Source organism: Cucurbita pepo, chromosome LG04 (assembly GCF_002806865.2).
Source record: "Cucurbita pepo subsp. pepo cultivar mu-cu-16 chromosome LG04, ASM280686v2, whole genome shotgun sequence".
Lineage (NCBI taxonomy): Eukaryota > Viridiplantae > Streptophyta > Magnoliopsida > Cucurbitales > Cucurbitaceae > Cucurbita > Cucurbita pepo.
The window spans coordinates 10,905,064-10,930,490 of record NC_036641.1 but is presented as its reverse complement, the minus strand read 5'-3'; the positions used below and the strand labels follow the sequence as shown (position 1 = coordinate 10,930,490).

The 25,427-nt window shown below is 34.1% G+C and overlaps 4 protein-coding genes and 1 long non-coding RNA gene across 6 annotated transcripts; 1 reads left to right on the top strand and 4 right to left on the bottom strand.

Annotated features, from left to right (window-relative positions):
• Positions 1–1,572: 1,572 nt before the first annotated feature.
• Positions 1,573–3,907, bottom strand: LOC111793307 (60S ribosomal protein L7-2-like). Its single transcript, XM_023675141.1, has 6 exons — positions 3,787–3,907; positions 3,183–3,468; positions 3,033–3,090; positions 2,300–2,379; positions 2,108–2,210; positions 1,573–1,988 (listed from the first exon to the last, which is right to left on the bottom strand). Exons 2-6 carry the CDS (start codon positions 3,464–3,466, stop codon positions 1,773–1,775), a joined length of 741 nt encoding a protein of 246 aa, XP_023530909.1. The 5' UTR covers positions 3,467–3,468; positions 3,787–3,907; the 3' UTR covers positions 1,573–1,772.
• An 833-nt stretch (positions 3,908–4,740) lies between these two features.
• On the bottom strand, positions 4,741–8,005 carry LOC111793306 (nucleolar and coiled-body phosphoprotein 1). Of its 2 annotated transcripts, none has more exons than XM_023675139.1 (7): positions 7,703–8,005; positions 7,388–7,452; positions 7,214–7,245; positions 6,450–7,069; positions 5,500–5,589; positions 5,344–5,405; positions 4,741–5,029 (listed from the first exon to the last, which is right to left on the bottom strand). In XM_023675139.1, the coding sequence occupies exons 1-7, from the start codon at positions 7,943–7,945 to the stop codon at positions 4,924–4,926; spliced, it is 1,218 nt and encodes a 405-aa protein (XP_023530907.1). In that variant the 5' UTR covers positions 7,946–8,005; the 3' UTR covers positions 4,741–4,923. The 2 variants fall into 2 exon arrangements, with proteins under 2 accessions (XP_023530907.1, XP_023530908.1); XM_023675140.1 differs by having other exon boundaries at positions 6,450–7,066.
• Positions 8,006–14,015: 6,010 nt separating this feature from the next.
• On the bottom strand, positions 14,016–14,723 carry LOC111793612. Its single transcript, XM_023675572.1, has one exon. The coding sequence runs from the start codon at positions 14,541–14,543 to the stop codon at positions 14,337–14,339; it is 207 nt and encodes a 68-aa protein (XP_023531340.1). The 5' UTR covers positions 14,544–14,723; the 3' UTR covers positions 14,016–14,336.
• Positions 14,724–16,954: 2,231 nt separating this feature from the next.
• LOC111792340 (protein SMAX1-LIKE 4-like) lies at positions 16,955–21,369 on the bottom strand. Its single transcript, XM_023673736.1, has 3 exons — positions 19,703–21,369; positions 19,029–19,239; positions 16,955–18,563 (listed from the first exon to the last, which is right to left on the bottom strand). Exons 1-3 carry the CDS (start codon positions 21,037–21,039, stop codon positions 17,043–17,045), a joined length of 3,069 nt encoding a protein of 1,022 aa, XP_023529504.1. The 5' UTR covers positions 21,040–21,369; the 3' UTR covers positions 16,955–17,042.
• LOC111792341 lies at positions 19,166–22,595 on the top strand. Its single transcript, XR_002814779.1, has 2 exons — positions 19,166–19,292; positions 22,392–22,595. It is a non-coding gene; the product is annotated as an uncharacterized LOC111792341 (long non-coding RNA).
• The last annotated feature ends 2,832 nt before the right edge of the window (positions 22,596–25,427 follow it).

Sequence of the window (25,427 nt, the reverse complement as noted above, 5' to 3'; positions counted from 1 at the left end):
TGTTGAGTAACGTTTTAAGAATTTTTCTGAGAAACATGTGAGTATGAACAATAGTACGTAGAGGGGAACAAAGAAAATTTCTCTCTACTATACGTGTTTTAGAAACGTGAGATGGTTAGCTAAATATATTTATGTTTTTTTTTTCAATAACAAAACAGGAATTAATTACTAAATGCTGTCATATTATCTTATTTGAAAAAATAAAAATAAAAATAAAAACAAAAATAAAAACATAAGAAACGATAAACGTTAGAAAACAGGTTGTAGATAAATACGGAACTAAAAATATAAATTAAAAAAACACGTGGATTTATATATTATTTAAACGGAACTTTTTGTTGGGAAAAAAGCATAAATTTGGTAAGAAAAAATAATTATATATTTTTTTTCACTCTTATTTATACAGCTTGGTTCCCCATTATATACAAATAAAAAAAAAAATATAATCTATTTAAATTATATTTTGGAAATTTTGATGCCTACCTTACTTCACCCTTTTCACATTTATTTCTAAATAAAAAAGGATAAATGAAAAACGTTTTTTTTTTTAATAATAATAATAATAATGAGTGGTGCATAGAGATTTAGGCTCGTAGTTATGTACACTTTAAAATTAAACTGAGTTAAGATTGGACGGCTTCCAATCAAGGAAAATAGGGTTTTATTAATGCATAATTAACAACCATATTTTTCAAACAAATATATCATTTGACGTGAAATTTATTTGATTAGTCAAGGATAATGATAATTATGGTGCTAATTATTATACCAAGAAGGTCAACCATCTAATTCTAATTATTACGGGGGGTTTAATTTCAATGGTTGGTAGAGTTGGCTTGTAAGGTATGATTCATTTCTCTAATTCTAATTAAATTGACGTCTATCAACTTTGTGGAAAATCACGAAAACTTTAATTGCAGAGAATTTATTCGACATGATTAGACCGATGTGTGTTGGGTAATTTTACTCTAAATCAACGTAAACATAGTTCAACTAATTTAACTATATATTCAAAATCTAAGATCAACACTTCTTGTTTAGACTATGTGAACTGAAACATGTCAAGATGTTCGACTATGTTTTTCACGTGAGATCTCACATTAACTAGGGAGAAGAACGAAACAGAAACCTCTCTAGCGGTGGACTTGTGATATGTATTAAAAACCCTAAGAAAAACTCAAGAAAAAGCACAAAGACAACCAAACCTGCTAACATTGGATTTGAACGGGTTACAAATAGAACTCGAGTGGCACTGGGATGGACACAAGACGGTATGCCAACAAGAAAGCTAGACCCTAAAGGGTGGATTGTGAGATCCCGTAATTGGGAAGGAGAAAGAAACATTTGTGTGAAAACCTCTCCCCAATGACGTAATAGGACGACCTTCTCACATCTCAAGTACCGAGAATGAATTGCAACAGCCATTATTTACCCTCTCTAATATACATTACAGACAACAAAAGACGTGTAGACACCTCACGATAGAAGGGAAGTGAAAATCTCAGCCCGGAAAAAGGTAAACAGAGTGCAAATCAAGAACATGAAACTACTGACATCAACTAGAAACGGGTAGAACTGAAATTTTAGAAAAATCTCTGATTAATATAACCAAAATTTAAATCATTCTCAAAGATAAAAATTCCGAAGATAGAAGTACACTAATGAAATACCAAAACATTCTGAGATTCCAAAAACGAAACTTCAAATGACAGACCTATTGGAACTATTTTCCCAGCGCCCAGCAGAAACTCACGAACAAACTCAAAAGTATCTTAATTCATCCTTCTGATGAGTTCATTGATGTAGTTTTCACGGTTTCCAGCGTCACCTCCTTCAACATAATGATTTCTCTTCTTCTTCAAACCACCAAGGGGAGCTTTCAGTTTGAATGGCCAGAGGAAATTGTTGGCCTCCTTGAAATGGGGTCCCACTGTCAAAATCTCGTGGATGAGGTCTTCTGCACAAATAATTCCGAACTTGCCAAGAGCCTGAACAAACAAAACACCCAACACCAGTTATAAAGGATGGAACGTTGTGAATAACAATTGGTACTTCAAACTGCTATACTTCCATAGAACTTAATATAGAATTCCTCCGAGCAACAAACCTGCTCGATGATGGAGTTGTCAGTCAAAGGAGTTCTTCGCTTGTTGAGTTTTCCAAAGCCTCTCTTGTAAATCAGTTCTTTCACGCTCTTCAAATTTGGATAGCTGAAAGTATCAGTTCAGGAAAACAATGAGTTAATCATGAACTTCAGATAATCAAAAGAAGAAACAGAAGAAATCCAAGTGAAGCATACCCATAAGTGACATAAGGCTCCACTCTGTGCAACATGTTCAATGTTGCCTTGTTCACTTTCAAAAAGACACCATTGAAAATCTGCAGGGTTGGTAAGCAAGGAGTGAGGTACAAAACAAAGCAAAACAGATGCGAGATAAACATTCCTAGGTGCATTGGAAGAAACAAAATAAAACAACAATAACAAACTAGATTCAACATCAAAATGTTTAAACAATGCATTGATATGATACACAGAGTGAGCTGAAAGTAAAAAAACACAAATGCAAACCATTACGTAACATGCCAACGGAACGGGTGAATATAATTGCCAGCACTCCAAACATCATGAAATAGCACAATCTTCTTCACCAGTTAACATTTAGACAATCATTCGAGAAGTACAATACCTAAAAGAATTCCATAACAGAACAATGACTCATAATGGAAACAAATATCAGTTTCAACCAGTTATTAAATGGCAAAAAGGCAAAGAAACCTATTGTTCTTTCATACTCGTATTCCTACTAAAATTACTCGCCTAACTCAGAAACTTTCAAATACCTCAGACAGGGAAAGTGGTCAGGGCATAGGTCAAATCAACTCTGCAGGTTATTAGTTAATCCAATTTCATAGGTTGTATAAAAACAGTCCATGCAAAAGATAGAAAGAACCAATTGCAAAAGGAATATATATGAAGACAGTCTCTGCAAACCCTTTTTGTGTGAGATGAAATCAATGGATAAACTCGTTACCTGTCTCAAACGCAGAAGCTGAAGAATCTTCTTGGTCTTGGGGTCAATAGCATTGATACTGAAAATCCAAAAACAATACATAAAATAAAGACAGATACAACAGGATTCAAGCAAGTAATCAAAAAAGGTCTTCCGAACCAAATCACTCACCCTCGGATCCTGATGATAAACAGAAGTTTGGCCTCAGGATCTACGTAAAATCCTCCCTTGAGTCTAGCCTCGCGCTTCAAGCGAACCAACTCTTTCTGCTGCTCATCATATTCCTTTGCATAGAGTTTAGCCCTGTTAAAGATCAACTTCCGGTTCTCAGCATTCTTCTTCTTCGCCGCCTCTAGACCTTTCTTCTCAGCCAGAGCCCATTCCTCGTTCCTCTTGCGCTTCTTCAACACGGACTCCGGAACAACCGGGCCTCCCTTGACTCCTTCGCTACTCATATCTGTAACCGGTAGTGCAGCAAAGAGAAAGAAAATACAGTAAGATCGAAACCCTAACACTTCCAACTCAAATACAAAACAAAAAAAAAACATAACAACAAGATATCAAAAAAAACACCGCACTCATTCTTCAAGTAAGAACAAACGCATTACATTCCTCGTTTATCACCCTAGCGATTACTACAGATGCTAAGAAATCATGAAATACAAAACTTACGAAAGCTAGGAAAACTGGAGTACTTCCTATAGAACAATAAACAACGGAAAACAATAGCGAAAACGAGATGAGAAGGAAGAAAGAAGAAGAGAGAGTAGCATACTTGTGTTCCAGAAGTTCCTACGTTGGGATCGCGGCTGCGGAGCTCTTAGCGCATAGAATGAGAAGGCTTTAGGGTTTTGTAAGGTTCCTCTGTTTCGAGCTCTGGATAATCGACGGCCCACATTCACCTACGCTACTTAAATTCAATCCCCGCCGTCGCCATAAGTTTTAAGCGTTTTAACCTACATGAAATCTGTTTAAAAATATATATATTAAGGGTTTTGTAATAATTAAAAAAAAAATCAATTTATATTTTTAAACTTTCTATCAAATTCTAAATTAAATAATATATTAATTTAAACCGTAAAATTTTATATTGGTGTAAATATATATCTTTATTAAATTTCTTCAAAAAAATGTTAATTTCCGACAATTATTTGTTGTCTTTAAAAATGGCTTGATTTTTCAAAACATAAGTAAATAAATAAATAACGGTATTTATAGATTAATTTAAAAAGATCCAAGTCTTTTCAAACTAACTCTAAGAGATGGTATAAGTTAGTTAATAAAAAATTTTAATTTGAGATTTTAATTATGAGTATAAAATTGGTTTTTGTAGAAAAGATTATATGTGTGTAAATAAAAAAAAATGAAAATTCTATTGTTTTAAATAATCTCAACTCTTTCGTGTGTGCAGATGAGATATATGCTGATATTATTTAATAACTCGTTAAATAAATTAAAAAATTCTTAATAATAAAAAAAATGGGGTCTTAATATTATCTAAGATTTGAATGTGCTTCTCCGACTCGTAGGCCAATAGGCCAAAGTTTAGAGACCAAATAACATCAATCCCACCTCGAAAACCAAATGTCCATCTAGAATTTTGCTCTATAGAGCATTTGGAGACTAGAAAATAGAACAATAATAAGTTATATTATGTAATGAATATATTATGTAAACTACAGAGCATTTGGAGACCTACAAAATAGAACAATAATAAGTTCAAGATCGGTGAACGCAATAGCCCAAACTTTTGGGTGGATTCCTTCCAAAAATAATGTTCTATAGAACATCAATCAATCCTTTCCAGTTTCTATGCAACATACAACTATTTTTTCATTAAATGGAAACTTCCCTCCTTCATGATTGATAAAAAGAGGTGAAGAACCATAATCTGAATCCATTAATATGATGATCAATCATCATCTGAATAATTGAACTTTACTGAGTGAGATTGCAGATCAATAACTCCACCTCGATATGATCCACGCTTCTTCTTGGTCTTTTCGTGTCGAAAATCCCTGAGAAATGCATAAATTTGAACCAAGAAGTATTGAGGAAATTTTAGTCAACAAAATGTTTTAACCCAATAACGAACGGTAAGTGTAACGACCCAAGCCCACCGCTAGCAAATATTGTCCTTTTTGGGTTTTTCCTTTCGAACTTCCCCTCAAGGTTTTTAAAACGCGTCTACCCCCCCTTATTTGACCATTCTTAGTTAAAATATTTAACATCCAAACTTTTAGCACATCAGCAGCAGTTACCAAACACCATAGACAAACTATAAGCTAGAACTAAGTAAAAGCTAAGAGAGAAAAGGGTCAGGGAAAAATACCTTCCTTTAACCTGCCCGAGAACTTCTTGAGCTTTTGCACCATACCCAGTTTCTGCCCCATCCTGCCCAATATGATAGATTAGAAATGAGAAACAAAAGATCCTACTGAAAGCAAGCTGCATTGCGGCAAGAAGCCAATAATATAGCAAATCCCACCTTCGCCCAGTAAGAATTATCTGCTAGTTTGTCGTCAGAAAATGTCACAGCATCTACTTTCACCCTTTGAAATGCGTTAAAGGTCTTTGGCTGCAATTATACAATCTTTCAGCACAGTCGATCTTGTATCAAGTGAAAGTGATAAGGATTGAAATTTAAAAGACCCCACACTACCTCATGTTCACTGATCTTTAGCAACAAATACAATTTGTGGAATTCGATGGGTATTAACTAAATCTTCTTCATATCATACGTGAATATTAAAAATTGATATTCCATTACCAAGTCAAATTCCTTTTTTTTTCAAATTGCTACTAGAATAAAAAAATGCTTGCCATATGCAAATACAAAATAGGCACCACTCAAGGAGAGAAGACATTTAGAAGCACAAGAGCAGCTATATGTGGGATTGTAATAGCCTAAGTCCACCGCTAGCAGAAAGTCTTCTTTAGGCTTTCCCTTCAAGGGCTTCCCCTCGATGTTTTAAAACGTGTCTGTTAGGGAGAGATTCCCACACCCTTATAAGGACCCTCTCCAATCGATGTGGGATCTCAAAATTCACCCCCCTTGGGGGCCCAACATCCTCACTAGCACACCGCCCGGTGTCTGGCTTTGATACCATTTGTAACAGTTCAAGCCCATCACTAACAGATATTGTCCTCTTTAGGCTTTCCCTTCAAGGTTTAAAAACGCGTCTGTTAAAGAGAGGTTTCCATATTCTTATAAAGAATGCTTTGTTCCCCTCTCCAACCGATGTGGGATCTCATAGGGATATTTGGCATGCTCATGGAGTTAAGTTATTATGTTTTTCACATCTTTGGAGGCCCTATGTCTAGTTAAATATCGAGAGGATTAAAGACAGAACACTTGAGTCTTCTACATATTACAATGCCAAAAGAATATTGCAGATAAAGAAATTTGACCTCTACGTGATGCCAATATACACATACCTCTGCTGAGCCATTTGAATGTTTCTTCAGAGCTTTCTTTGAAGAAGTTTTCTCAGCAGTTTTTTCAACATACTCATTCGTCTGCTGCGAAAGCTCATTGCTTGTATTGACCTTTGTAGACTGTACACCATCATTACATCCTTCTGAACCTTCTAATTTTCTACGTTTGATATCTTCAGTTTCGTTCTGATCTACGGTATGACTGTCAAGATCTTCAGAAGCCAACCTTTTCCTTTTCTTCGACTTGTCATTGTGTTCTTCTTCATGTGGTGTCTTGATACCATCACTTTCATTCAAAGTTTCCTCTGAACATCTAGTCATGAGCTGGTTTGAATTTTCATCACTTAGAAGTCGACCATCCTTTTTCTTCTTTTTTTTGGACTTGACAACATTTTCTTCTACAGTAGCAACATTCTCTTTGTTTTTCTTTTTCTTTTTATCCTTAGATTTCTTTCGAGCCTCTTCTTGGACAGAATCGGATTTCTCATTTTCTGCAATATCAACATGAGTTTCGGCAACTGCCTTCTTAATTTTCTTTTTATCCTTGGACTTCTTTGTGGGCTCCTCTTGTGCTTCAGGAGCCCTATCATCCAAACCCTCCTTCACCGTTTCTTCATCTACTAGATCAAATCCAGCCAAGAAGAGATGCACAATTAAAATCAATCATTTCATGTCGTATTACAAATTTTTAAAAATAATTGTAGCTAAGTTTCCTAAACTATAAGAACAAATAAATTAAAAGATCGTGGACAATATGAGAATACCTGGTTTGTTTGGTGTAGCAATGGCTTGAGTACTGCATATTATAACTTTTAAGTTAGATGAATGAATTCATATCTAGATCAAATAAGATTCGGGCAAAAGAAATCAATACATAAGAAATGGTCACTTTTCTTTTGAGTTTAACAGACAAGAATCAAGATAATCTCTAGTCCTACCATTTCTTTAAATGCATATGGCACATTTCTTCGAGACTGAGCGACAAATCCTTTGAAAAATCCTTCTGCACGAATAGCAACAGAAAAGGGAATTGTTTCAACATAGATAACCTAGTTCGATAAAAAACATGAAAATAGGATTAAACTTGAACAAAACAAGCGTTTTGGACGAGAAGGTCCATGAATAACGCATTCTGTAAAGACAATCGATTGAACGCCATAATGAGCAGCAAATGAATAAAACCAATATTAACCACCGCAACCAAAAAGTTTTGACTTGTGAAACCGCGAAGAACCAGAGTTCGAAGTACTGACCTCAATCTGCGCTTCGGAACGAAACTTTTTGAGCGTTTTGGAGAAGCCATTGCGCTGCAAAAAGAGGGACACGGCGTGAAGAAGAAGAGTCCTCTGCTCTGGGTCTAGAGATACGGCTTTAATGGCAGACATGGGGGCTTCAATGTCGTTTGCTTTCTTCGTGGTGTGGCGTGAGAGAAGAACTTGGCGAGGTTTGAATGCGAGAAGAGAAGGACTTACAGAGGTGGTTAGGGTTCGGGTCATACGCTCGTCGCATTGAAGAAGACTGCTGCTTCCCCGCTAGGGTTTATGAACAAGGGCTTTCTGTTATTTTGACTTTTGTTTGACAGTCAAAATTATAAAAATATACTTTCAATTTTAGATTTTAGATTTTATTATTTTTTAAAAAAATAAATTTTATATAAAACTCTCTTAACGAAATTAACTAACAATAATCGTTGTCATGCTTCATAAGGAGTTCGATTCATAATCGCCTTTGTTGGTGAAATGTTTAATAGATAAACAGATGTTGCTACGACTTCTGCCCAAAATTGGTTTGGAAGTTTCCTTGCTTGTAACATACTTCTTGCCATCTCAACAATAGTTCGATTTTTTCGTTCAGCGATTCCATTTTGTTCTGTAGTGTAGGGAGCTGTTAATTCCCTTTGGATGCCTACTTCTTCACAAAACATATTGAACTCTTTAGATATGAACTCGCCACCTCTGTGTGTGCGAAGAACTTGAATGTGACAGCCACTTTGGTTCTCTACCATAGCTTTAAAAATCTGAAACTTCTTAAACGTTTTTTACTTATGTTGTAGGAAGTAAACCCAGCTCATGCGACTATAATCATCAATGAATAGTAAAAAGTATATACTCCCACCCAAGGACTTCGTTTGCATTGGCCCACATAAGTCAGCATGAATTAGTTCTAGATAATGTGAAGCTCTTTTAGCAAGACTTCCTAGTCTGCTTGCCATAAATGCATCATTCACATAAATTAGTTGAGTCAATTCTTGGTAATCCGAATACCATACCTTCATCCCTGAGTATTTTCAGGCCGTTCATATGAAGATGTCCATATATAAGATCCATAATGTTGAATCATCTTTCATGCTAACAGTAAGAGCAAAATCCTTCATGTTAGAAACATCAAGTGGAAACATCTTATTTGAAGTCATGGCAATTTGAACTTTATGGCCTGATTTATGGCAAGCAGACTAGAAGTCTTTTCCTGTTGGAAAAGCTAAAAGAGCTTCACATTATCTAGAACTAATTCATGCTGACTTATGTGGGCCAATGCAAACGAAGTCCTTGGGTGGAGTATATACTTTTTACTATTCATTGATGATTATAGTCGCATGAGCTGGGTTTACTTCCTGCAACATAAGTCAAAAACGTTTCAGAAGTTTCAGATTTTTAAAGCTATGGTAGAGAACCAAAGTGGCTGTCACATTCAAGTTCTTCGCACAGACAGAGGTGGCGAGTTCAATCTGTTTTGTGAAGAAGTAGGCATCCCAAGGGAATTAACAGCTCCCTACACTACAGAACAAAATGGAATCGCTGAACGAAAAAATCGAACTATTGTGGAGATGGCAAGAAGTATGTTACAAGCAAGGAAACTTCCAAACCAATTTTGGACAGAAGCCGTATCAACATCTGTTTATCTATTAAACATTTCACCAACAAAGGCGGTTATGAATCGAACTCCTTATGAAGCATGGCATGGAAGGAAACCATCGGTAAGTCATTTACGAATCTTTGGTTGTGTTGCTTATGCTTTGAAACATCCTCAAACTCGTCAAAAGCTTGATGAAAAATCTGAAAAATGCATTTTCATTGGCTATTGTACTCAATCAGAGGCATATAAACTATACAACCCCGTTAGTGAAAAGATTTTAGTTAGAAGGGATGTAATATTTAATGAAAACGTGAGTTGGGATTGGAGTAAAGAACCGGAGCAGCAAAAGATTACAGTTGAAGTTTCCCCAAATGAAAAGACAAGGGTCAACTCCAGTGCATCCACTGCAACACAAAGTGTGTCAAATTCATCATCTTCAGCATCACTGAATAGCAATTCTTCTCTTGAAGAACTTTCGGATGAGACACCTCCAAGGAAGTATAAATCTTTAGCTGACATATATGCATCATGTCAGTTTGCTCTTACTATTTCAGACCCTATGAATTATGAAGAAGCAACTGAAAAAGAAGACAGGAAGAAAGCCATGGCAGTAGAGATGTAGTCCGTTAAGAAAGATGGAACATGGGATATGGTTGACCTATCAAACGAAAAGTTTTATGGAGATTTACAAGAAGAGGTTTATGTAACACCGCCAGAGGGATTCATAGAGGAAGACAAAGAAACAAAGGTATACAGGCTAAGACAGACATTGTACGGGTTAAAGCAGACATACTTACAGCAGACATACTTACGAAGGCCTCGTCAAAAGAAAAGTTCTATACTTGNGATGGCAAGAAGTATGTTACAAGCAAGGAAACTTCCAAACCAAGTTTGGACAGAAGCCGTATCAACATCTGTTTATCTATTAAACATTTCACCAACAAAGGCGGTTATGAATCGAACTCCTTATGAAGCATGGCATGGAAGGAAACCATCGGTAAGTCATTTACGAATCTTTGGTTGTGTTGCTTATGCTTTGAAACATCCTCAAACTCGTCAAAAGCTTGATGAAAAATCTGAAAAATGCATTTTCATTGGCTATTGTACTCAATCAGAGGCATATAAACTATACAACCCCGTTAGTGAAAAGATTTTAGTTAGAAGGGATGTAATATTTAATGAAAACGTGAGTTGGGATTGGAGTAAAGAACCGGAGCAGCAAAAGATTACAGTTGAAGTTTCCCCAAATGAAAAGACAAGGGTCAACTCCAGTGCATCCACTGCAACACAAAGTGTGTCAAATTCATCATCTTCAGCATCACTGAATAGCAATTCTTCTCTTGAAGAACTTTCGGATGAGACACCTCCAAGGAAGTATAAATCTTTAGCTGACATATATGCATCATGTCAGTTTGCTCTTACTATTTCAGACCCTATGAATTATGAAGAAGCAACTGAAAAAGAAGACAGGAAGAAAGCCATGGCAGTAGAGATGTAGTCCGTTAAGAAAGATGGAACATGGGATATGGTTGACCTATCAAACGAAAAGTTTTATGGAGATTTACAAGAAGAGGTTTATGTAACACCGCCAGAGGGATTCATAGAGGAAGACAAAGAAACAAAGGTATACAGGCTAAGACAGACATTGTACGGGTTAAAGCAGACATACTTACAGCAGACATACTTACGAAGGCCTCGTCAAAAGAAAAGTTCTATACTTGACATCTGCAACTTTGAATCAAGGGGAGCGTTGAGATATGATTCAAAGTATTCAAAATGAAGATATGATTTAAAGTAGTTGAGATATGATTCAAATATTCAAACTACCCAGATTTTATGAGATTTTTAGTAGATTTGAATTTATCTCAACTTTTCTTTTGACAAGGCCTTCGTAAGTATGTCTGCTTTAACCCGACAATGTCTGTCTTAGCCTGTATACCTTTGCTAACCGAAAGTATCTTAGGATGAGAACTTGCAAGAAGCATGGTTTTCCACTTCTTGATTTTGACCGACGAAGGAAAACGAGTTCAATATGAATGTCGTGATTGGACACGTACCCTTTTATGATGAAATATGGTCATTGTCTCGATCTCGTTTCAAGGTCGATGAAAATAATAAACTTAAAGGAATCATGAATATCGAATAAAGTTAGAATAATTTTAATAGAATTGTATGTATATATNGTAATATTTAATGAAAACGTGAGTTGGGATTGGAGTAAAGAACCGGAGCAGCAAAAGATTACAGTTGAAGTTTCCCCAAATGAAAAGACAAGGGTCAACTCCAGTGCATCCACTGCAACACAAAGTGTGTCAAATTCATCATCTTCAGCATCACTGAATAGCAATTCTTCTCTTGAAGAACTTTCGGATGAGACACCTCCAAGGAAGTATAAATCTTTAGCTGACATATATGCATCATGTCAGTTTGCTCTTACTATTTCAGACCCTATGAATTATGAAGAAGCAACTGAAAAAGAAGACAGGAAGAAAGCCATGGCAGTAGAGATGTAGTCCGTTAAGAAAGATGGAACATGGGATATGGTTGACCTATCAAACGAAAAGTTTTATGGAGATTTACAAGAAGAGGTTTATGTAACACCGCCAGAGGGATTCATAGAGGAAGACAAAGAAACAAAGGTATACAGGCTAAGACAGACATTGTACGGGTTAAAGCAGACATACTTACAGCAGACATACTTACGAAGGCCTCGTCAAAAGAAAAGTTCTATACTTGACATCTGCAACTTTGAATCAAGGGGAGCGTTGAGATATGATTCAAAGTATTCAAAATGAAGATATGATTTAAAGTAGTTGAGATATGATTCAAATATTCAAACTACCCAGATTTTATGAGATTTTTAGTAGATTTGAATTTATCTCAACTTTTCTTTTGACAAGGCCTTCGTAAGTATGTCTGCTTTAACCCGACAATGTCTGTCTTAGCCTGTATACCTTTGCTAACCGAAAGTATCTTAGGATGAGAACTTGCAAGAAGCATGGTTTTCCACTTCTTGATTTTGACCGACGAAGGAAAACGAGTTCAATATGAATGTCGTGATTGGACACGTACCCTTTTATGATGAAATATGGTCATTGTCTCGATCTCGTTTCAAGGTCGATGAAAATAATAAACTTAAAGGAATCATGAATATCGAATAAAGTTAGAATAATTTTAATAGAATTGTATGTATATATGCCAAGTTTATTTCTAATTTCTTAATTTCTTTATATTTGTTAATTTAATTTTTTAAAAAAAAACATAAATTCCCATTGCAAAATATAAACAAAAGCAATTATTAAAGTTTAAATGAAGTGATGGGNTTTTTTTTTTTTTTTTTTTTTAATTACAACCAACAAACATTATCGCCAATAGATTTTCTGCACTTTCGTCATCATTATGTTAATTAATTTTAGGGGTGATTTAAAATTTGAATTTTTATATCGGATGATCTCGACAATCTCAACAAATTTACAGAAGGCGATTCAACATAAGATTACTCGAAGTAAAATACATTTAACTATAAAATTTTTGTAATTGAGCCACCAGGAAAAAATGTGTACATCGTTGGTATTGACAGTAACTTGTTTTTTAAGCTCTAATGGATGGTTTTAACTTTTCATTAAATAGTGAAAAATAAAAATAATAATAAAGAAAGAAATGACTCTGATTTGACCTAGTGTACTCTTGATCGGTTTCCAATTGGCTCCTAGACTGAAAAAATTCAATAATATTATTATTATTTTGTTTAACGTTGATAGAAATATTTGCGTGTGCGAAGCAATAAATAGTACGATATAAATATTCTCAATAATATTGAAAATTATTTTCATTAATTTAAACACATCTATCTATACCCTTATCATTATATAATATATATATATATATTTAGTTAGTTAGGCAAAACAATTGACCCTTAAAAAACCATATGTTCAACAAAGAAAATGTGTTTAAATGTTTTGGTCAAAGTAAATGTTGATGTACCCAAATCCAATATTTCTTTCTTTATTTAATTATCTCTGACCAAAATCCTTGTGGGATAACATAGTTAATTAATTTTTGCCGATACAATATCAAATGAAATCTTACCTAAATATCTTAATTAGAACTTTATTTTATTTTTGATTTGAAATATATTTCCATCCATTAAACTCTCTTAAAAGTTTGATTTGATATGCCTTTACATTTTTCTTCTTTTCTTGTATTTTGAGATATTATATCATTGTGTTTTTTCTTATTTAATTAATAAAAAAGTCAAACAAAATGGATATAATTATTTCTTAAATATGTCATAAAAATAAGTAGAGAAGGTTTCAAGACCACACAAATGGAAACAAAATCAAAACACTTTTGGAGAATCTAAAAAAAGGCATGTATATAAAATGTAATAAAACGTCACAAACAAAATGTCATAAATACAATTTGTATACTTCAAGCATTTCACAAGGGCGATGATCGAAGAAATATGATAATTGCCGACGAAAAAATAAGCTATATCCATAAGTACTGTTTTGAAGGTTAATTGATCCTAATGCCATAATTTTAGGAATTTCTAGCAAAACGTTCTATTTTTCTTTTCTTTTTTTGTTGCATATACTCTTGGAAGCTAAATCTGAATATTCTATAATATTCCAGCGACCAAATCAGAACAAAAATGAAAATCAATCGCATAAAATGTCATGTAATTGCATATTGAAGCATAAAATCATCGAAGAACTAAGAAACAGAAGGATTTCAAATAATATAATTAAACGAAATAAGAAGGGGGAAAAAACACTTGCAGATGCCGAAGAGAGGTTTTCCTCTAACTACAGTTTTTTCGATACTGTACAAAAAGCAAAAAACAACTATTAGGTGCATCTAATTCGAGTCAGATCCAAATCGCGATACTGATCCGTTTCACCAAAACTCAATCAAACACATCACGGAAGAACAGGAACACAAATTACGAGCATCGATTCAAATGAGAACGACGAATCGATAAATCGAACAGTTCGAAGTGATACGAGACCTAACTTTTTATTCGAGAATGAGCTACCAGTGGCACAATTCGAGGCGGCGAGAGCAGAGAGTACAGAGATATTTCCTCTTGATCTTGAGGCAGAGAGGGAGGCAACAGAGCTTCCATTGTCTTTCGACGTCAATAGCGTACACTTTGCCTCGACAGAAAGGGCAAGTTCCTGGCGCTTGTTGTCTTCCGAGCTCTTGCTCTTTCTCTTCCCATACGCATGCGAGCCACATTCTTTACCGGTCTCCGTGTGTTCCTTCTGCAGCGACGGAATGAGGTTCCGCGGCGGAGCGATGTCAGGGGAAATCAGAAAGAGGAAAGAGAGAGAAGAGAAAAGGTAAAGATTGTGCGCAACGCGATGAGCACTTTCTAAGAGCAGAGAGATGGAAACCGGTGTTTATATAGATAGAGAGTTCGCGTTCGCGAGTGATTGATATTTCTCAGGTTTTAAATCATTTTAAAATTTCAAAATTAAGGTCAAATAATACAAAATATCATTGAATTTAGTTTCCTTGACGAATTCAAATTATTTATATAACTAATTTTCACACATAAATAAAATACAAATATTAAAAAGTAATTAATTTAATTAATTGAGTTTAAATTAATTTATTACATTAGGTTTTAACTTAAATACTGATAAATCCTAACTTCAAATTTTCATCATTTATTTATAATGAAACATAAAAATACAATAATTTTGTTAACGTTTAAAATAAATATAAACAATAATCATTTTACCGTAAATATAAACAAAAAAAAACATGGCAATTATCACCGATTAGTCTAATTTATAGACTATTAATTTCAATTATTTCCTAATTATAAAGTATTGTAGATGAACATCTCGCTATTTATCATATGTTTCATGATTATTTAATGAGATTTAATAATTTCACTGATTAAATTATTATTTAAACACGAGATTTAATAATATTTTTAATATTATTTATAAGTACATATTAGGTGGTAATGTCATATACGAATAACTAATACGAGTATTTTTTTTTTTTAAGTTAAATGATAAAAATTGAAAAAAAAAATTATAATTAAAAAAATCACGTGAAACGCTAAAAAACGGAATACAGTAAAAAATCAGAATAATAAAACAAAAGTAAGAGCAAAAAGGTAACTTTCTAAAAGTAAAAAACGAAAGAAAAAACCAAATTGAAACAGATTCATTACGTGGCGTCGTTGTCGGAAGGGAATTTCCACGTAGGCGCGGGAAAATCCACGTCACGCATTACTATAAAAATAAAGAAGCGTAACCCTCTAGGATTTTATAGCCATTACCAACTCAGCGATCTGTTGGAAAATGACCCATTTTTCCCCTTCTTTCTGCTATTTTCATTTCATAAAAAAATAATAAATAATTATTATTATTCAGGTTTCCTAAAAGCCACCTGTGACTCAGGATCAGAGCGTCCGCCAGGTCATTTGCCATTTAGGAAAAAACGACAATTTATTATTATGTTGGGGATTATTAATTGTTTGGACTTTACTGTTTTTTTTTAAAAAATGAGAAAATAAATTATTAAATATAAAATCACAAGAGAGATAGGAGATATAAAAAATCTCTTTAATTTACATTTTTTATTTTTTTTTTATATTTTAATAATTTAAAATTACTATTAAAGGGTGAATAATTGGACTTGTTCCACAACCCTTTTATATTATTCATGGTTATTTTAGTCAATTACCTAATCTACAAATTTATGAATATTAATAATAATTAATAAGATTGTACAAAATTTCACATGGGTGCACATCCATCAGTCATGAATATTAAATATACGTCCAAAACATTATACAGACACCTACCAACAAAATTTAAGTCAAGAAATTAGGTGTAATAATTTAATAAAAATGAATATTACACTATAGGCTAAAATAAATACGTACTTTATATTAAAAAAAAGCAGGTGAATATATGGGGAAATGTTATGCTAACAATAATAAAATACAAAAAAAACGCCCATCACTTCACGTGCACTAAAAAGCAAACCAAGTCAGATTCTTTCTCTGTAAACCTTTATTTTATTTTTTTGTTAAGTTACAAATATATATATATATATTAGAAAAATACCTGAATTAATTGAAATCCCGTCTAAATAAAAAGATTAGATAATAAATATTTAAAATAATTGAAAATAACTATTTTTACTTAATTTTACAATATTATATTTATACTAATGATATTTCAATAATATATATATATATATTAGAAAAATACGGGAATGAATCGAAACCACATCTAAATAAAAAGATTAAATAATTAATAAATATTTAAAATAATTGAAAATAACTATTTTTACTCAAATTTACAATATTATATTTGAGCCAAAATTATCGTCATATATGAATATATGTTAGAAAAATACATGAATCAATCGAAACCATACCTAAATAAAAAGATAAGATAATCAATAAATATTTAAAATAATTAAAAATAACTATTTTACTTAATTTTACAATATTATATTTGGGCCAAAATTATCGTAATTGTACGAATGATATTTCAATAATATCTAAAAAAAATTCCTTAAAATATTTAAAATATAAAAACTCATAGAAGGAATTTCTTTCTCAAGGATTACCCATGGTGAGANATAAAAAAAAAAAAAAAAAAAAACATTAATAAAATTAAAGGAAAAAGAAAAGGAGAATTACAGAAAACATTTTGGGTTTAAATGGATCGGTTAAAGAAGAAGAAGAAGAAGCCCAAATGCGATTCAATCCATGAAAGAAAGCCTTATGATTTGGGGCAGAGATGAGCCCATGAACCCATTTTCAATGGCGCCTTCATCTTCCTTCCCGCCCAAACTCAGCCTCACGTCGGCGCCTTCTTGCCCGCCAAATCCCACGCCTCGCAAGCTCTTTTCGAAAATCTCCGTCAACCATTTTTCAAACACGCTGTTCACGAAAGAATCGGACCTTGATGAAATTGCTTCCAGTACTCTCTCTTCCACGCTGAAATTCGCCTGTGTTTGCGATCCGAAGATCCCTTCGAATGATCGGATGATCTTGGACTTGAATGATTCTCTCTGCTCTCTTCTTGATGACGAGGTTTGGTTGAAAATAAAGCGGCTCTGAATTGACTGGAGAAATTTCTTCTCGATTTGGAGGTTGTATGTTGCGGATTCTGGATCGGCAGCGAGAAGTATGCTGTCCTCTGTTTTTTCTTCCGGTTCTTCGTCTTCATCGGCTTCGAGGTTTAGGTCGAGTTTGTTCGAGCTTGATTGCCTCGATAAGCTTCCGTTGATTTTCGCTGTTTCGATGGTAAGGTTTGTGTCTTCTTCCTCTTCTTTGATTATTCTTTGATGCTTTGTGTTGTTTGGGGATTCCCATTCGGCTCTTCGCTTTTGGTCTAAACTAAGCGCTCCAAAGCCAGAGTTAATGGCGATATTCAGTGCCATTGGGATTATGGAATCTGTATCCTTGTCTTTTCCTTCACCTCTGGTCAAAATGAATAGGATTTGGCGAGTCGTTTCATCTTTTTCATCTATTTCTCCGAATTCTCCATCATGGAATCCATCTGCTAGGAACTTCATGAATTGAGTATCTGCCTGATCGATGTCTTCAACTAATACTACTAGTTTTTCTTGTGTTTTCATGACATTTTCGAGGACTTGAGAAGGTGGAGTTGCCTCATTGTTACCTCTCGCATTTAGCTTGCAGAGTAGTTCAGTAGACCCGAAAACTGATTCCGCAATTGCTCGAGCTAACCTTCTTTTGCCAATCTGGTCATCTCCTTCTATCATTATCCAAGAGATTTCTTTATTTGTTGATTTGAAACTAGTCAGCGCTTCAGCTACTGAAGGAATGATTTCTGATTGCCATGGTACGTTCTCTTGCAATGATTTGCACAGATGATCTCTTTGTGTCATTCCTTCACTCTTCTTTGTAGTTGCCAATTTCTTTGGATCTTTGAACAGTGAGTCACCTAGAGAGAGAGAAATGTTTACTTCCTTGTTATCTTCTTCCATGTTCTTGAGACAATCCAAACTTGGTGTTGCATCCTGAAATTTATGCTTTTCACTGTCGAAATTGAACTCAGTTATGCAGGATTGTTGCCGCCTAAACCGAAGCATCTGATTTGAACTTCTTGACGCTTTCACTGCTGGTTCAGTGAAGCAGATTGTATTTGAATCTTGGAAGATGCTGTTCCTGGTCGAAAATGGATGTGGCCAAGAACTAAGGAAGTTACTTCCACTGGAACTTTCATTGCTGTGCAATGTGGATTTCTCCTGACTCTGAGGACACAAAAAAGTAAACATGTTGAGATGTTAAGACCAATCTTTTGAGTAGTATTTGGTTATGATCAAAGAAACTGAAACCCAAGTTGCAAATGAAAATTGAGCACAATGTTTGAACTTCTTGAATAAAATTCTACATGGAACTAAGTTGAACGAGTTCTCATACAATTTTGAGAAAATGGATACAAAAAAAAGGCCTGGATCCCATGTTCTTGGTGGGGTTAAGTGAGAGGGTTCTTGTTTGAATATCGAATTCCTTAAATATCAAAGTTGAGCCAAGTGAAATCCACTACCCAAAAGAATGATTAAACCAACATAAAACATTTGTATAAACCAAAACTAAATCAATCAACATTAGTGAGATGAATTGATTGAACCAACTCAATTCTATTGGTACTCTCCACATGACATTTCATCTATGAGTCAAGTTCTTCATGGAAGAGATTGGTTATATTTTTGTACCTTAAGGTGGGATATTTGGGTGCTGAAGGGCTGCAGCCAGGAAGGTAACTCTTTCTGATGGCTTGATTTTAATTGCTGAGCTTCCTTATCAGGATTGGAAGAGCAGTCGCAGCAAGTGAGTTTGTCTTGGCCCTCTTTAGCAATACTGAATGGCTTTGTTTCCCATACTTGTGATGGGTTCTGGGAGAAAGGCATCCTCGAGCCATGAAGACTGCAAAACAAGCAAGATCATTGAGTCATGAGCTATCTTTGTGCTGCAAGTAGGTATGGCTTTACGGAATTATTCGTTTGAAATATGTTTGCACACAAGTAAAGATTTACTATCTTACTCTGCCTATTGATTTATTATCTTACTCTGCCTATTGATTTAGTATAAACTCTGAACTAATATACTTAATGGAACACATGACTTGTGGAAAGTTAGTCTATTTAGAAGGGTTTTCACCCGTTTCCTGATTATCTTAAGATGGATCACATGTGAGGGGGAGTCGAAGGCATGGCGACAATGTAAAAGATATTCCAATGTCGACCTATTGTCAACCTCAGAGGACATCACTACATGTGATCCAAACAAAGATTTATCCGTTATGATATCATAACAAACGAATTGTTCCCAAACAAAAACTTCAGAAAATCCAAAAGAGAATCTTCATGAATGAGAGAGAAATACATGCCTGAAACTGTGGAGGCTTAAGCCTAGTGCTCCATCCGAGGGAACAGGAACAGCTTGGAGATCCCACCGAGTCTCGAGAGTTGGCTGTCTCATTTGACATCTCATGTAAGTCTGATAACTTGCTGTACCCACTAGCCACAACTTTGTGCGAGAAATTCCATGGAAAGATATTAACCTAGCAATTTCTTCAATTACGTGATCAATTTGGCTGTAATCAGAAGGTTCTTTGTTGGAGAAACTACTTTCCTCTCTTTCTATAACATCTGTTTCAACCATCCATTTCAAATCTCCTGTATATATTATGGCTCCCCACCCTCTTGATGCTAGGGAATCAATGTTCCTTCTCAACTCTGTCACCTTCATTTCAATGTCTTCTCTTTTCATGGAGCTCAACGAATCAGGGGACAGCAAAAAATCAATAAATTTGGTTGATTTTAGTTCATTAGGAACCTCTCCTTTTGCTACTCTCCCCATAAGCTCTGAAATTACACCTTCAATTATTGTGATAGAATCACCAATGATGACAGTATTCTTTCTTTTTCTCCCAAGCATTGCCTCAAACACCAACTTGATATCTAGCTTTAAAGAAGAAGCAGATTCAGCAATTGCGTTAGTGCTGGATACTCTCTTTTGTGGGGAGAAAGAAAGTGGGTTTTGCTCAGAAGAGCGAGTCAAGAAATTGGTCTGCCAAAAATCCCCTGGATTAAAAATCATGTTATCTCTTTGATCAGAATGTTGATCATTGCGAGAAGGTGAAGAGGGCGAAGAGAAGATGCCACCAGAGCTACCATAACAGTGAAAAACAGAGGAAACTGAGGAATCCTCTAAGTTACTCTTAACAAGAGTACTGGAAAACCCGGCCTCTCTCATAACCCTACTGACACTTGGGTCATCCAAAATGGAGATTATAAGCTGCTCCAATTCTACCTTAATGGCTAAAACTGGTTGATGTTGTTGTTGTTGCTGCTGCTGCTGCTGCTCTAGACATCCCCTTCTCTGGTTTGCTTGAGCTCTTTTGAGCGCTGCAATAAGTGCATTTGATAGAGAAGGTTGGCCATGAAAAAGTGGACCTGGTGTAGTTGGGAGTCTATTGAGAGCCACATTGAAACAAAGCTCAAGAGCTCTGCAGTGGAGAGGATGAGAAGTTTGATTTGGCTGAGACTTTAGACATGCCTGCCTTAAGAGGCTACTACTCCTTGAGCTGAATAAAGTAACAGCCACATGGAGAGGAGTAAGCTGAGCATGGCCTCTCCTTCTCGCCAAGCTCAGAGATTGCTTCAGCACTGAAGCAGCCTCTGGTGTGAAGGTCTGATTTGCAGCACAACCTCCTGATCGCATCACTGACTCGAAATCCCACCCCCACCAAGTGTTACCCTTGTCAAAGAACTCTTGGCCGTAAGCTAAGAAAAGAAAAATGAGTTCCTTTCTTCCTTTATCTTTCTTTAGTTCAGTGAACTCTCTCAATTTGCAGAGGCTTTCTTAAAGCTGGGAGTCTTCTCACTGAAAGTACTTGGAAATGAAGCAGCGGATAAATGGACCATCCAGTACCTGGAGTTGATGTTGAGTTGAGAGTGAGTTGTTAGGATGTGGAGAGAGAAGATGTTGAAGGCTGAGTTGAGTTATGGTTTAGAAAGACGAGACTGAACCAAATGCCATTCTTTTTATACTAACTTCTCTCCTGTTTTGTTTTGGTAAGCAATTCTTCTATTTTGGCTTCTCCCCCTTTTAGGCTGTCTTTCCATGTGTCATCTCTTCAACCTCATTGATTTCTTTTAACTTACCATTCTCCTCTATTTCTCCTGCTATTTTCCCCACTTTTCCAAGTAACTTTTGATTTTCACAACCAACCCCCACCTTATTGAAACATGATTTACTAACGACAAAAATTTAACAGTTAATCCTAACATCTTTTGTTTTAAACGAAAAGAACAACTCCCAACCATCAAAAACATAGATAATTCAGGTACGAATTAAATGGAAGAAAACAAACGTGTAAAGATGAATGATGGAATTAATTAAAAGGAAAAGTTAGAATCAATCAATAGATAAAAAAATATAATATTTGCATTATTATGTCAGAGGAATCAAAACGTGATGATTGTATGTGATTAGTGATGAAGCCCTTTATGAAATGGTGCAAGTTCTTTTGTTTAAAATGAATGAATATTTGATGAGAAGGGAGGGGTCCATGGAGATGGGATTCACATTGGTAGGAGCTTTATTGGGGGAGAGAGAAAAATGAGCGTTTGAATTTTACACATCAGCCTTTGAAAGAAGGAAGGAAAGAGGAAGGGAGGAGAGCAGGAATTCAAAAGAGGTACGACTAAAGGCTTAAAGGAAGGAAGAGGGGAATGTGATGGGATATTTTTGCATTTCTTTTTTCTTTTTTTCTTTCACTTTTTCACTTTCGTTCATTCAATGTTTAATTATCAGTGTGTTCTTTATATGTAATAAAAGATGCAGAATGTTGGAATGTTGTCGAGAAAGAACAATTAAAAGGGTTTTGCGTCTTACCAAATATTCTGGTAGAGTAGTGAACAAACCCTTTTATTCCACACCTCTCTCTCTCTCTCTCTCTCTCTCTTGAATTTACTGTTTATGCTGCTTTACATTGTTTGGATATGTTTTTTCTCAAACAACTTCATAGCTATATATCAACTTTTCTTTTTAATATTTGTTTGTGGTAACAGGCCTCTCCACCTCACTACACTACGCATATGGAAAGACTTCATCCACTTTAGATGAGACAACCCGTCAAAGATGAAATAAAAACCAAAGAGACCTCAGCACTTTTCATTGCTTACCATACAACTTGGAGGATCAAGGTTAGACTTTCAACTTATTTCAAACATTGCCATTTTTTCTTTGATATGTATGAGTGCATGAAACCACTATTTGACTCTATTATATTTAGTTGTTGAAAAAACACGTAGGATACAAAAAAGAGAACGAAGACAGAAACTATTAGGATCTCAAAGAAAAGAACAAAAAATAAAGAGCACCAACTCATTTCCACTCAGACAAGATTCAAACATTCTCAACACTTAGTTTTTGAAAATTATAAGCAAAGAAGAACAAAACCCAGAGGCCAGAAGGCCGCTTTTAGAGTCAAAAGTGAAGGCGATGGCGTTCCAAATATGGGTCTCCAAGACGCTAATACACATCCTTCTGACCACACTTTAATCTGCCTCCATATTCAAGCTCTCACTTTCATAGTCAAACTCATAAAATCTCTTCCCACATTAATCCCCATGCAAAACCTTAGCTTTCCATTCATAATTTTCACTTTATCCATACACTTTGGATCCTTCAACAACGTCAATATTCGTTGTAGAATCCCCCCCTTTTTTTTTCTTGTCAACTTACATTTTGAAATGTTTCCACTTTTTTAAAAGTGGATTTGTGTTTACCCTTACTATAGCTGGTATTCAAGTTTTAATGCGTAATGCTCCAAAAAAAGAGGAGTGTGTTTGAATGACTGGAATTTTAGAAATCATTGAAACATGATCTATTAGGGTTTTAAGAAAGAAAGAAAGAAAAGGATACAAAAGTTGTTTGTTGAAAATCATTGGAACATTATGCTGAAAATTTAGAAAAACTTGTTATTATTAATTGATTTGCTCTGCCTACAAGAAAAGTATCAATTTCCCTTTATAATTTTATGATCCAATGGCAGATGATGGAGTCTAAGATTGTTCAATTTCCATTTCTTTCTGAAAATCTTAATGATTTGGTCTGCATTTAACACTACAGATTGTCAACATTAATCAAAAGTTATTCATTTGGAAAAATCCATAGCAACTTCTCCCATAGCCTCCAATTCTTGGATTTCACATCCCAATGCCCAGTTTCTCCTCATTTCTTTCTTTTTTTTTTTTTTTAATTTATTAAGAATGATAAATTTGACGAATAAATCTTTATAAATATTGAAAAGTTAGATTTTTTTTTTTTAATTATCTTTAAGTATAGTTTGATACGTCAAAGCATAAACTTGAATAGTAAATTACTAAGCAACAAATTCTTGAGAATAGCATTTAATGCTGAAAGAAAGGATATATATATATATATATATATATATATATATATATATATATTCTTTTTTACTAAGATTTGACTGTCAACTTGAACACAAAAGTTTGAATGTTTTTCTTTTTTGAAGAAACAAAAGTTATTCAATGCTTTACATCATTTATGTCTTATAAAAGATTTAAAGTATGCATATATACTCACTATATGTCACTACCTTATATTTCAACAACATCATAATAATCATCATAATAATAATTTTCTAAAATGTCACTTTTTTTACCCTTCATATCATTTAATCAACATATGCATTTTATTAATTTATAGAACTTAGTCTTTTAAATTTTTTTATTATTTCATCAAACCCTTTACTATGTTCTAATAAAAAGCTAATTGATCATTGAATTATTGATCTCATCTCTTCATTATTGCTCTACTCAAAATTCTCTCTACCTTTGCTATACACTAGATTGGTAGTTTTCACCACCCCTCTAAGATTGAGCCTAAGATTCGATTCTTTTCTCTGCTTAAAAGGCCACTTAGTGAGGCTTTATGTCCAACCTTTCTTTTTGTTAACATATTTGGATATTTTGACATAGTACTTCTATATACATTAAATGTCATTTCTTTAGGAGAGAGATTACGTGCTTTCAGCCTTTCAAAAGATTAAGACCAAATTAAGAACTACTCTGATCATTTAGTACTTCATGTTATTGGAGATCGCATAGTTAAACTAAGAACTTCATTCTCCAAAAATATTTGTTTGTAAGAAGTTTTAGTATTAATCAAGATAATCATATATGTTAATCATTTAGTATTAATCATATATATGTTAAAGTTCATGTAATTTAGTAAATCTTTTAATTCTATTTTCAAATTTATATAGTGAAGAGGAAGAGATATTTGAACCTTTGAAACTATTTGAACATTTGAAACTATTTGGAATATTTTAATTCTAAATGAAAAAGAAATATTATGGGTGTCAAAATGAAATTTGGAATCTACAAGAACGAGATTATTTGAAACTACCATATAAATTTGATGACAGCAAAATCTTTTTCACATTAAAATTACAGTTATGAAAATAAGTGAGGAAGAATATTCAAATCATAGAAATTAAGCTTTATTAAAGTAATGGCACTAATTTTTAAAAAAAATACAAAAAAGATTTATATTTAGAATTTATATAATATATATATATATTTATAAAAAAAACAGGCACATAAAAAGGTCGATCCAGCAGCCTCTATGGATCTCTCTGGGCTCACCTTTTGAAGTAACCTTTGGATTCGCAATGTCCACTGCAAAACCCATCACTTTTGATCACTAAAGATTCTGAATATTTCATTATTTTAATGAAAATTTTATTAAATTTATAAATAAAATAAATAAAAATTCTTGAAGGCAGCTTTCATCAGTTTCAAATTCTTTGCAGCTATTGCATGGGAATTTTAGGGGTTAGCTACTGAATGATCGTTTTCATCATTATGTTCTGTCCTCTATTCCTCTTTTGGGAGCCCCTTTATTTTTATTTTTATTTTTAATTTCTTTTTATTTTAAATGCTTTTCTTTTTCTAACATCAAGGCTCTTTTTCTTCTTAAAAAATGCAACTTCTTTTAAAACAATTTTAAAATAAATTTGCTGTGGAACTTCATAAGGATACGACCGTTGAATAAAAACAATTTAACTTCAACTTTCA

Bases quoted from the DNA above. Each gene is read 5' to 3' on its own strand.
- LOC111793307 (XM_023675141.1), bottom strand. From the start codon at position 3,466: ATGAGTAGCGAAGGAGTCAAGGGAGGCCCGGTTGTTCCGGAGTCCGTG. The intron at 3,091-3,182 runs GTGAGTGATTTG...TTGGATTTTCAG, and splicing joins TTTATCATCAGGATCCGAGG to TATCAATGCTATTGACCCCA. The intron at 1,989-2,107 runs GTTTGTTGCTCG...TTGTTTGTTCAG, and splicing joins ACAACTCCATCATCGAGCAG to GCTCTTGGCAAGTTCGGAAT.
- LOC111793306 (XM_023675139.1), bottom strand. From the start codon at position 7,945: ATGACCCGAACCCTAACCACCTCTGTAAGTCCTTCTCTTCTCGCATTC. The intron at 5,590-6,449 runs GTATGTGTATAT...GTATAATTGCAG, and splicing joins ATTCAAATGGCTCAGCAGAG to CCAAAGACCTTTAACGCATT. The intron at 5,030-5,343 runs GTATTTTTCCCT...TGCATTTCTCAG, and splicing joins CTCGGGCAGGTTAAAGGAAG to GGATTTTCGACACGAAAAGA.
- LOC111793612 (XM_023675572.1), bottom strand. From the start codon at position 14,543: ATGTGGCTCGCATGCGTATGGGAAGAGAAAGAGCAAGAGCTCGGAAGA.
- LOC111792340 (XM_023673736.1), bottom strand. From the start codon at position 21,039: ATGCGATCAGGAGGTTGTGCTGCAAATCAGACCTTCACACCAGAGGCT. The intron at 19,240-19,702 runs GCATGTATTTCT...CTTGTTTTGCAG, and splicing joins TTAAGCCTCCACAGTTTCAG to TCTTCATGGCTCGAGGATGC. The intron at 18,564-19,028 runs GTACAAAAATAT...TTGTGTCCTCAG, and splicing joins CCCAAATATCCCACCTTAAG to AGTCAGGAGAAATCCACATT.